This window comes from Rana temporaria, chromosome 2, assembly GCF_905171775.1.
Source record: "Rana temporaria chromosome 2, aRanTem1.1, whole genome shotgun sequence".
NCBI lineage: Eukaryota > Metazoa > Chordata > Amphibia > Anura > Ranidae > Rana > Rana temporaria.
Genome location: NC_053490.1, coordinates 89,121,578 through 89,134,509, shown reverse-complemented (window position 1 = coordinate 89,134,509; position 12,932 = coordinate 89,121,578). Strand labels below are relative to the sequence as shown.

The following is a 12,932-nucleotide window of genomic DNA, read 5'->3' as shown; positions in this document are numbered from 1 at the left end:
GTAAGCAGTGTCGGTGAGCGGCTCGGCAACAGGGATGAATTCCTGGAGCTGTGAAGTCGCACACCAGGTTCCACTGCCCCTCAGTTGTCAGCACTCCCTAACAAAAGGGCATTTACACAGATCTCCTTTAAGCCCCGTACACACGCCTGAATGTCAGTAGACAACGGCTGGTTAAAAAACCCGGCTGACATTCGGCCCATGTGGCTGTTGGACTTGCATGCTGGAAAACCAGCAGCCGACCAACTCCTGATCAGCGCTCTCAGCTAATGGCAGAGATCCTTGATGGGATTGTTATGGCGGGGGGCAGTCCCTTTGTCAGAACTCAACAGCTCAACGGGGGAGATTGCTGTACTAACCTCTCAAGCTTATTACAGTGTCTCAGACCAGAGCTGACAGGTTTTTTTGTGCATGAAAAAAAAAAAAAAAACTGTAGTGTGTACCTGAATTTATGGGTATGAGGAGGGGAGGAGCAATGTTTTTAACCTAAATTGTATTCGCCTTTACTTCCAGTTTAATATAAGCAGAGCTGACAGGACCCTGCACTTCTTTGACAATGAAGAACTCTATTATCTATACATAGCAGCATCTTCAGTTAAACATGCTAATAACTCATCTATACCTCAGCTTCCCTTACTAATTATGCATATAAAGAAAAGTCAACAAATCAGAAAGGCATTAATATCAGTCATTTCACAACATTCAAACTCTTCCTATGAGCATCAAGCTTTGTAGTGCAAATGATTCCATTTTAGAAAGTCTTCAAAAGGAGTATATATTGTGTACCTATGGTAGTTCTGACCTATGACACATTAACCATAGCAGGAAATAGCAGGCTGTATCCTCCTTAACGATATGCAATTAAAATAAAATGTACCTTTATTTGTCCTGATGGAGTTTATCATTATTGGAATATGGTTTGTAAAATCTTTATATCCCTGGCATTGTGGCATGCAATAAAAATAACCAACTCTTTGTTGCGCCTCATACCTGGTTGGCTCAATGGCAACACCCTTTAAATCAAGGAATAAAAGGAGATAGACGGGGGTGTTGTCATCCTTTGCATAATGTCTGTGCTCTATGCTTATCCCTGCTACACTATATGGGCAACGTTTTGTGAACACCAGACCACCACACTTATGTGAGCTTGGTGGGCATCCAATAGCAAAACAATGGGAGTTATTATGAAGTTAGTACCCGTTGGCATCTATTTCAGCCTCCACTTTTCAACTAAGGCTTTTCGCAAAGACTTTGGCGTGTCCAAGAGAACTTGTGTCTGTTCAGCTAAAAGAACGTTTGAGATTAATTTCACAATGTTGGACGAGAAGACCTGGCCCACATTCAACATTCCAATTCATCACAAAGGTGTTCAGAGAAGTCAGAGAGCTATGTGCACGTCATCTCGAGTGCCCAAACTTTTTTGCCGTAACGTGTACCATAATGAGCCAGTACATCTAAGGAGATTATGTGGGTGCCTTCTTTTAGTTTTTCTGGATATATTTTAAAAGTCTGAGGTGTTTTACACATGCAACTATTCTTAGGTGGGCTCACAAGTTGGCTTATATAAAAGAGTTTGAACTAGAGTTTACAATACATGTATATTAAAAAAGATATCAGAAGCTTATGGCAAACTAACACGATTCATCTGCCATTGTAAGGGTTGTGTTTATCCAACATTTTTGCAGAACTATTTTTCCTGTGAAAGGTACATTCATTATGTGCGAATACCAGCAAAAACAAATGTTAAGATATTTTATCTCCAGGTCACATGTGTAAATCAAGAAAATACTGCATTATGGACACAAGATGGAGCCGATGATCATAGGAAATAAACACTTATTTTCATCTGGTGCCATAATGCAGTATTTTCCTGATTCACACATATGACCTGGAGAAAAAAATAGCTTAAAGTTTTCTTTTTACATTTTGGATAGAGTACAGGAGGGTTATAGCCCCTGCAAGGTTTAATTTTTGCCATTTGTCCTATTGGGGAAATTTGCCGTCATTTCCTGTCCCATAGCCAAACAGGAAGTAAGAGGAAATCCCTGCAAATTAAGGGAATCTCTTGAGGACCCCCAAGTCACCAGAACCCCCATTGGAATATTTCCCCTCTATAACTATTCCGGGGACAACTTTCAATGATAATGGTAAACAAGACTAATAGGAAGGGGGAATCTCAATAACGGGGAACAGACAGCAAAAAAATTACAGGTGTCCTAATTCCTCTCCCCTCTATCCAAAACTTAAAAAAATACGTTTTGCCTTTAGTTATACTTTAATAACATATAATTTTGCCTCCAGTTGCACAGAAGGAATATATCTGCAATTGTTTTTTTTTTTAACTACCCCCCTAAGTATGGTACATAGAGATAGATAAATGAAGACGACTCATTTTTTAAACAAAATGACTGAGCAGTGAAAGGGTCCAGCTCTTTCCATGGCACATTACCATTTAAATACTCCAAAAACTGACATTTCTTTTCATGGTAGAACATTTCAGTGGCCACTAGTGCAATATTTCTATATTTTAGACCCCCCTTTTGTTGCTCCTCAGCCTAAAATAGCGAATTACACACAACATGCCTTGCTTAATAAAGCACTACAAAGTATAATTGATATGTAACGGGTTAGTAACCTTCAGCAACCAAACAAAAGAAGCTCTGACCCGATCTGGTAATTGGATTTTCAGGATTATTGTACTTTGTAGATAGCATTCACACTTTGTATTGCTTTGCTAAATAAGGCTGTATGATATTTGTCACTACAAAGTTAGTACAAACTTTTTACATACTGGATAGGTTTAATGAGCCAATTTGAGTTTTAGGAGCATTATTGCTATAAGTGAAAACTTGTACCATATGCATTGCTGATTATTTGATACAACCTGCCTTCTTCCTGGCAATCTAGGTGATATTAAAGAGGACCTGCTGGATATTAGGAACAGGAGTATTATGCACTTATAGGTCTACTTGGGCAAAGTCACGGACGAGTCATAAGCCGGGCACAATCTATGCAAATGTTTTTGCGTTCAGTCTGCCCGCCAGGCAATCCCCAGTCATCAGTATTCACATACTACTTGCAGGGGATTTAAAACCTACATGCCAAGCACAAGGGGGGACACAGAAACACCCCTAGGTCTTAGGGTATTGGGGGCTAGTACATAGAAAATAACAGGTCCTCATTATTATTACCTCTTTAGAGTACACAAAAGCTAAAATGGGGATGTGGGGGGCATTATATATTCCTTCCGTTAGGGAAAAGCCTTAGCAGCAGCTGTAGGAGAACTATACAGAGCTCTATGGCTCAATACACAAAGGCATTAAGTGATAGCTTAGCTTTGTGTCGCCAACTCACAATGAATACAATCACTTTTGGCCTGCAGTCCCTGGTCTTCCCAAGTCTTTACAAGCTCTCAAGGCTTTTGCGGTATCGATACGGCTACATACACCAAAATATGATCTACACAGTTTACAAACAGATTATAGACAAGCTAAGTCCAGTGAAAACTACAAGACACCCTGAAGACACAAAGAACCCTATGTATGTACAGATAAGTCAAAAAGAGGAATTCTTTCTGTACCAACCAATCAACATCAAAATGGCACACAGGCATGAACATTAAAGAGGGAACTGGTTGCTACGGCCAACAGAAGCAATTTTCCTTTAAACATTTTCACACATACTATGAAGGCCTTTAGATGCTCCATTAGGAGAACCTGACTGTATGTGGAATACAGATGATCAATGTAAACTGGAGTTATACAGTACAAACATCGTCCGCTTCTAAATAAATGCAATTTCGGAAGCTTGATTCCTTAAAAAAATGCAACTTTAGAATCCTGCTCTACCTAGATGGAGTTACCCAACGGTTATATAACGGCCACTCACAAGGTAGAGTCTTCAGTCCATCTAGCTAAAAGTCAATTTGGGCTTTTCTTTCTCTATTGACTGAGTAGTATTATGCCCAATGACAGCCTTTTATGTGCTAGAAGGGATTTTGTGAACTCACAAGGCACTTTTAGCACAGTCAACATCTAACTGACTCTCATTTTAGCAACTCCAAACTCCAGACTGACAAACGAGGGCTCTTCTTTAGACGGCTCCTGTGAATATTCAGTATAGCGGTTGTCTTTTGCAGTGTTGCCATCTATGGTTTGAACAGAGTCCTGCAGGGGGTGAAGAACTTGCTCCTTCTCGTAACACGGAGATTCATTCAGTTTGGGAAACTCTGTTGTAGGAGAGCTGATATACTCAGTGGTTGGAGAGCTGATATACTCTGTGGTAGGAGAGCTGACGCAGCTGTTTCCAGCATATTCACCTCCTTTGGTAAGATTGCTCATTTTCTGTAAAAAAAAAAAAAAAGTTTTACAGGTCATCTTTAACAGCATTACTGTAGAGCTTATGTAAGGTAGCAGTTATATGGGGGTTGAGAAATCAGGAGGACTGAAGGACCTGAAAATATAGTCCAACTGGACCATAAACATTCAGATGGGGTGAACTTTTTCTAATGACTGTAGGCACCTTAAGACTGTATATAGAAAAAGAGGGCAAAAGAAAGTACAGATGACATACACCAGGGGTGCCCAACCTTTCGAATGCCAGGGGCCACTTAAGCGACTTAGTAATTAGTCGTGGGCCACAATGAACGGAGTGGGCAGATGACAGGTCTGTGTCCAGTCTGCATATGTAAAGCAGACACAGCCCAATCTACTCTACCTCTGATCCAATCAGATGGAAGGAGACGGATCCACTTATGTTTTTTTAGCAGATCGGATTGGAGGTAGGCAGGTGTAAATGGACAAAAGTCTGTTTACATCTGCCACTCCATAGAGGTGAATGGTGGGTCTGATTGGGTCGAACCGATCGTGTGAAAGGGGCCAAAGGATGCTTTTACACTGATGGTCTGCAGTCTACCCACAGCGTGTGTGCGGCGCAGTGTACCTGTGGTTTTCCCGCCGGTTAGCTGCACTTTGCCATAGACATCTATTATAATCTGCAGGTGTGGTGCATTTTTTGAAAAGCCGCTTGCTTCCTCTACCGCCAGGGTCTTTCACAACATGCTCTGGGATAGCAGGTCGGCAACCTGCAATATGGGCTTGCCAACCAGCCATTACAGAGCAGGTAGCCGCAGGCCACATTAGAGGGCTCCACGGGCCATATGTGGCCCCTGTGGCCGCTGGTTGGGCACCCCTGACATACACCAACCACCCTTTGTATCAATGTGAATGTAGAGGTAAATTGGAACAGCGAATCCTCCCCGTGCTGCTAATGTTAACGGGGGAACAGTGATCAGGATATGATATACAACCCATTCAACTGATGTTCCTCCCAGGCCAGTAGTCAACTGCCTCATCCATAAAGGGTAACTGTCATTTCAAAGCTGAAATACAGACTAAATAAATACTATATAATATAAGAGGCATGCGTAAATTTACTTGAATCTTGGTGTGCTGTGTACTTAATATCTGTGCAATAAGCCAGCTTTAACGTAAAACTAAAGGCAAAACGGGATATTGTCCCTCTCTAATGGCACGTACGCACGACCGTTTTTTCCGTCGGAATAAACTCAGACGGGTTTTTCCAACGGAATTCCGCTCAAGCTGTCTTGCATACACACGGACACACCAAATTCCGACCGTCAAAAACACGGTGACATACAACACTACGACGAGCCGAGAAAAATTAAGTTCAATGCTTCCGAGCATGCGTCAAATTGTATTGCATGCATAATGGGAAAAAATAAAATCTGACAGTGGTGACTTTTCAAACTCTGTTATATTGAAGTTGTATCAAACTCAAACCAAAGTAGTGCAGAAACCTTTTCTAAAGTCGAACAGTTAAAGCCGAGTTCCACACAAAAATGAAACTTCCACTTATCGTGTTCAATTTGGCACCTTTCGGGGGGAGCAGATACCTGTCTAATACAGGAATTTGCTCCCACTTCCGGCGACAGATTCTGCTGCGATCTACGCCATGTCCGGCCCCTCCAACCACCCCGTCTTCTGGGAGACACACAGGTCCCAGAGGACAGCAGGGACCAGTTAGGACACGCAGCCTGACTCGCGCATGCGCAGTAGCGAACCAGGGATTGAAGCCGCAAGGCTTCACTTCTCGATTCCCTAGCTGAAGATGGCGGTGCCTCCACTGAGGAGCCGAATGACGGATCGGATGAGGACATCGCGAGTGCCCTGGACAGGTAAGCGTCCTTATTTTTTAAGTCACCAGCTACAGTATTTGTAGCTGCTGACTTTAATTTTATTTATTTTTTTGGTGGAACTCCACTTTAAGACAGCTCCCATAGGGAAACATTGGATTTCACATGTCATCCGACTTGGGGTCTCACAAGTCGGATTCTATGTTGAAATAAATGTGATCAGAGCCCCACTCTATTCAAAATGAAAAAAAAAAAGTTTTGCCTTACTTTAAACAAGGGTTGCACTGATACTGTTTGTTTATCGGCGAGTACGAGTAACATTTTCGGTATTTTGCAGATACAAAGTACCGATACCTTTGCAGTGTAATTTGGGTCCATACAAAATAAATGGGCTCAAGTGGCACTGCAAAGAATCGCATGTGATTTAAACAGGAATGTGGTGCAATTCTTGTCCAAATCACGTGATTTTCCCCGCCGCTCTTGTGCGTGTGAACCCAGTATAGAAAGGGAAACGCCATCTAGTGCAGCAATGGGCAGTTTATTAAAATTGTTATAACAACTCACTTTAAAAAGTACATATCGCGTAAAATCCAAATCTGCATAGTGTCCCCATCCCGCTGATGACAGAAAACCACAGCCGCTGAAGGAGCTCACAGGGCTGAAGGAGAAGTTCCGGAACCCCTGTGGGCATAGGGCAGAAGTGATGTCAGCTTGGGGGCGGCCATGGTTTTCTATCATCGGCGGGACGGGGACACTATGCAGATGGATATGACTAGATATGTACTTTAATGTGAGTTGTTATAATATTTTTTATTATTTGCCCATTGCTGCACTAGATGGTGCTTCCCTTTCTATAACGGCTTCACACAAACAGGAGCGGTGGGGGAAATCGCATGCGATTTGGACAGGAACCGCACTGTCTTTCTGTTCAAGTCAAAGCACAGAAGAATGCGCTTCTAATTGCAGTAATAAAACACTTTAACCACTTCAGCCCCAGAAAGGATTTACCACCTTAATGACCAGGCCATTTTTTGCGATATGGCACTGGGTTAAAAACACTTACACGATAAAAGTGAAAAAACAGGCATATCAATGAATCCATAACATCTAGAGCAGAGGTCTCAAACTGGTGGCCCTGTTGCGAAACTACAAGTCACATGAGGCATTGCAAGGCTGACAGTTACAAGCATGACGGGACTTGTAGTTTTGCAACAGCTGGAGGGCCACCAGTTTGAGACCTCTTATCTAGCGGGATGCTTTCTGGGAGAAAGGACAGCTGCAGGTGAAAGTTCCAGCTGACCAGCAGTGGGAAACACGTTGTCTCTGATCCAAGATGATGAATCGTGCTGTCAAGACAAAATGGAATTCAGAAAACTGGAAGTGACATCAGAGTGGGCGGGACATGTTTCGGAGCATGCTAAGTTGCTCCTTCATTGGGCATGCTCTGAAACATGTCCCGCCCACTCTGGCGTCACTTCCGGTTTCCTGGATTCCACGTTGGCCCTGACAGCACGGCTCTCCATCTTGGATCAGAGAAACAGTGTTTACCACCGCTGGTTGGCTGGAACTTCTACCTGCAGCTGTATTTACTCCCAGGAAGCATCCTGCTGGAAATGATGGATTCATTGATATGCCTGTTTTTAACTTCCATCTGGTAAGTGTTTTTAACCCTTCCATGTCGTTAAAGTGTTTTATTACTGCATTTAGAAGTGTCTTCTTATCTGCTTTGTTTTTCCTATAGAGTGTGCTTCCCTCTTCTATAGTGTTGCTGTGGTGCATTAATCACATTTAAGGCTGGGTTCACACTACTACACTACTTTCATCCTACTTTGCTCTGCTACATTGGTCCTACATTTATCCTACATTGGTCCTACATCCATCCTACTTTCATGAACAGGATACTACTTTGGTCCGACTTCAATGATATTCAATGGGCCTGAAGTAGGATCAATGTAGGACCAAAAGTAGTACAGGGAGCATTTTCAAAGTCGGACCGACTTGTGTAGGACGCTACAAGACGCTCTCATAGGGAAACATTGAACACAAAGCAAAGTAGGATGAAAGTAGTGTAGTAGTGTGAACCCAGCCTGAGAGCCAGTCGTGTACTGTTTGTTATCCAGAGCGCCCTATTCTCCACACTCCACACCTTCCTAGTGGCCAGTAAAGCCATCATAACAACAGGCCAATAAAAAAGTGCAGGAAAGGTGCGACACCTCTCTGTCAGACATATTTGGAAGCTATGAGTAGCCAGTATAGAAAATGTTAGTAACCAATAGGTGTACTTTATAACCTAAATAAATACGAAAAAAGCCATACAGTATATGGTTAGAGGTCTCCTTACCAGTTGTAGTTGTTTCAATTCATCCTCCAAAGCTTTGTTTTCAGCACTTATTTTTACAAGTAAATTGGCAACAGACTGTCTGGGATGCAGTGTCAAGTCAAACTGGTGATACATGTTCCTCCAGAATCTGTTCACAAATAACAGCATTAAAGACAGTGATAATACCCAAGCCTATGACAGGACACATCAGATACATGAAAAGATGTGCTTACTTGAAGCTGGAATGGATGGTGTTTGGCTCCAGGACGGGCTGGCTCTTGAGGGAGCTCTGATCAAACAGAGGATTCTGATATTTGCTGCGTTCACCAAGAAGATGTGCCCACAATGAGTGCGTCTTCTCCTTTAATCTATACAAACAGGATAAAAGGTGCTGAATTGTACAAATGGCGTTTGAAATCAAATTTGCAATCCTCTTTTTTTACTGTCACACTAATAAATACTATGGGGCAGATCCACGTAGATCGGCGCTTCTCTCCGCCGGGCGTAGCGTATCTAAGATACACTACGCCGCCGTAACTTAATTTTTTTCTTTCGAATCCTCAAAAAATTTGCCCTGTAAGTTACGGCGGCGTAGTGTATCTTTGGCGGCGTAAGGGCGCGGAATTCAAATGGATGGGATGGGGGCGTGTTTTATGTAAATACGTTGTGACCCGACGTAAACAACGTTTTTTTTGAGCGGCGCATGCGCCGTCCGTGGGGGTATCCCAGTGCCCATGCTTGAAATTAAACCGGAACAAGCCAATGTTTACGACGGTGACGTCATTTTACGCAAATCCCTATTCGCGAACAACTTACGCAAACGACGTAAAAAATAAAAAATTTGACGCGGGAACGACGGCCATACTTAACATTGAGTACGCCTCATAATAGCAGCTTTAACTATACCCCGGAAAAAAACGAACGCAAACTACGTAAAAAAATGCGCCGGCCGGACGTACGTTCGTGGATCGCGGTAACTAGCTAATTTGCATACTCAACACGGAATTCGACGGAAACGCCACCTAGCGGCCGGCGGAAAAAATGCACCTAAGATCCGACAGCGTACTAAGACGTACGCCTCTCGGATCGATCCCAGATACCGTCGTATCTTGTTTTGTAGATACAAAACAAAGATACGACGCGGGAACTTTAAAATTACGCGGCGTATCAATACATACGCCGGCGTAATTCTTTTGTGGATCTGCCCCTATGTTGATGATACCAGCAGTGAAAATGTTAAAAATCCAAACGATAAAAGTCTTGGCAGAAAACGATATGTACAAATCAAAACACCAAACTGTTGAAGGGATTGCAAAAAAAAAAAAAAAGATAGAAAACTCCAGAAAAACTCAGATATTTATACTAGTTGCTTTTAAAACACATTTATGATTTTTTAATAAATACAAAAAACTACAAATCACTATTTATTTTATATACATCTGCCAGGAATTCAGCTCTAAAATATATCTAAATCCAAAACCAAAAATGTATCATATTGTAGCTCTACAGTCCTTAAGGCCCCATTCACACCTGAGTGTTTTATAGCTTGAAGCTACAAATCGCTGGAGGGGAAAAAATCAATTATTCTCTATGGAGATGGTTCACATCTCCACTACAAAACGCCAGAAGCTCCAAAATACCTGAAGCTCAAACAAGTTCTGGAACTTTTTTTTTGCCATTTCTTTTGTGCTCCTGAACCCAGGCCAATAAAAAAAAAGTCTTTGAATGTACCCACGGAAATGGGTAGGGAAGGTTAAAATCAAAGGGATGTGTTAGGCCTCGTACAGACGACCGGATCTATCCGCTGGGATTGATCCGCGGATCAGTTCCAGCAGATAGATCCGGTCGTGTGTACGTCCGAGCGGACATTTCCCGGCGGATAAAAATCCAGCCGACGGATTCCCAGCGGATAAAAATTTTGTAGCATGCTAAGAAATCTATCCGCTGGAATCCAGTCCAGCGGACTGATCCGGTAGTCTGTACAGACTCACCGGATCAGTTCGTCCGCTCCCCTCCCTCGCATGCGTCGTAATGATTCGACGCATGCGTGGAAGTATTTACCTTCCAGCATCGCGCACGTCGCCGCGTCATCGTCGCGGCGACACGTCACTGCGGATGTATTCCGCGGGGATTTTGATCTGATGGTGTGTACAGCCATCAGATCCAAATCCGCCAGAGGATTTATCCGCTGGAAACGGTCCGGCGGACCGTTTCCAGCGGATATCCTCTCGTGTGTACGGGGCCTTAAAGTGCAACTTCACTTGCACTTATATATTTTATTTAACTCCTCACTTATCTGTCATTTGTCATGCTGGGTTGTCCACGATTCAGATCTATTGCCCAGGTGCCCAAGTCTGGGTCCAGGGTCCATCTTGGCCCTCTTCACTTATCAGAAATCAGCTGCCTCTTCTGGGTTCAGACAGCCAACCCCCAATAACATGCCCCAGCTACTGTATGTCCCTGCTCCTGAGATATGTGACAGGGCAATCCCAGGAAGCTCTTGCAATTTACATTGCAGATGAGGAGTCCAGAAAGCTAAAGTGGATCTGAAGGGTAAAGGTCCACTTTAAAGTGGTTTAGTGATTGATAAAACACTGGGGTCGATTTACGAAAAAGGCAAATCCACTTTGCACTACAAGTGCACTTGGAAGTGCAGTCGCCGTAAATCTGAGGGATCGATCTAAAATGAGGGGAAGGGGAAGCTCTGCTGATTTTATCATCCAATCATGTATAAAGTTAAAATGCTGTTTTTTTATTTTCCTTGCATGTCCCCCTCAGATCTACAGCGACTGCACTTCCAAGTGCACTTGTAGTGCAAAGTAGATTGGCCTTTGGTAAATAACCCCCTATGTGTTGTAAACAATTGCATTTTTTAAACTAAAATCCTGTTTTCATGATTTTTTTTTTTGTTGAGTTCCATGCAGCCTCCTGATCTTTGCAGGCACTTTTGGCCCACGTGCACTTCAATAATGGTTGCATGACCTTTTTCAGGGTGAGATTCCTGATGGTGAGAACAATGGACTATACCAGCAAATGTGTTAACCACTTAACGACCGCCGCACGACGATATACGTCGGCAGAATGGCACGGCTGGGCAGATGGACGTACCGGCACGTCCTTTACATCTACCCAGCCGTGGGTCGCAGGCACGCTCTGGGACTGGGACCGCGAGACCCGCGAACCCGATCGCCACTGGGGTCCCGCGATCGGTTCCCGGAACTGAAGAATGGGGAGAGCCGCGTGTAAACACGGCTTCCCCGTGCTTCACTGTGGCGGCTGCATCGATCGTGTCATCCCCTTTATAGGGAGACACAATCGATGATGTCACTCCTACAGCCACACACCCCTACAGTTGTAAACACACACTAGGTGAAACATAACCCCTTCAGCGCCCCTGTGGTTAACTCCCAAACTGCAACTGTCATTTCCACAATAAAGAATGCATTTTAAATGCATTTTTTGCTGTGAAAATGACAATGGTCTCAAAAATGTGTCAAAATTGTGTGAAGTGTCCGCCATAATGTCGCAGTCACGAAAAAAAATCGCTGATCGCCGCCATTAGTAGTAAAAAAATAAAATAATTAATAAAAATGCAATAAAACTATCCCCTATTTTGTAAACGCTATAAATTTTGCGCAAACCAACCGATAAACGCTTATTGCGATTTTTTTTACCAAAAATATGTAGAAGAATACGTATTGGCCTAAACTGAGGAAAAAAACAATTTTTTTATATATTTTTGGGGGATATTTATTATAGCAAAAAATATTGCATTTTTTCAAAATTGTCGCTCTATTTTTGTTTATAGCACAAAAAATAAAAACCGCAGAGGTGATCAAATACCACCAAAAGAAAGCTCTATTTGTGGGAAAAAAAGGACGCCAATTTTGTTTGGGAGCCAGGTCGCACGACCGCCCAATTATCAGTTAAAGCGATGCAGTCCCGAAACGCAAAAAGGGGCCTGGTCCTTTACCTGCATTTTGGTCAGGGGCTTAAGTAGTTAATATGGACACTTGTAGTCTCCATCAGCCCTTGTGACAATGCAATAGCACAGTTGGGACACAGTGGGGGTTATTTACGAAAGGCAAATCCATTTTGAACTACAAGTGCAAAGTGCACTTAAAAGTGCACGGATAGATCTGTAAATCTGAGGGGGCCATGCAAGGAAAATAAAACAGCATTTTAGCATGCATTTCCTTGGATCATAAAATCAGCAGAGCTTCCCCTCATTTCAGATCTCCCCCCCCCCTACAGTGACTGCACTTCCAAATGCACTTTCAGTGCAATTTCAAGTGCACTTTGTAAATAACTCGTAAATAACCCCCTTTGTGTTGTCACCCCATGACAGGAAGTGGCTGGACAATGACATTGAGCCCTGGTTCACACTGGGTACGATTTGGAACGATTTGAAATGCGATTTGACATGTCAAATCGCATCTCAAATCGGCGGCAATTGTCGGC

At 43.0% G+C, this 12,932-nt stretch overlaps 1 protein-coding gene across 1 annotated transcript in view; it reads right to left on the bottom strand.

The window, feature by feature from the left end:
• Nucleotides 1–2,364: 2,364 nt before the first annotated feature.
• MTMR6 (myotubularin related protein 6) overlaps nt 2,365–12,932 on the bottom strand; it is a 96,936-nt gene continuing 86,368 nt past the window's right edge. Inside the window, exons 12-14 of the mRNA XM_040340504.1 lie at nt 8,705–8,839; nt 8,493–8,619; nt 2,365–4,340 (exon numbers count right to left, since the gene is read on the bottom strand). Of these exons, the coding sequence (XP_040196438.1) occupies nt 4,032–4,340; nt 8,493–8,619; nt 8,705–8,839 (571 nt within the window). The 3' untranslated portion in view covers nt 2,365–4,031. The remainder of the gene's footprint in view (nt 4,341–8,492; nt 8,620–8,704; nt 8,840–12,932) is intronic.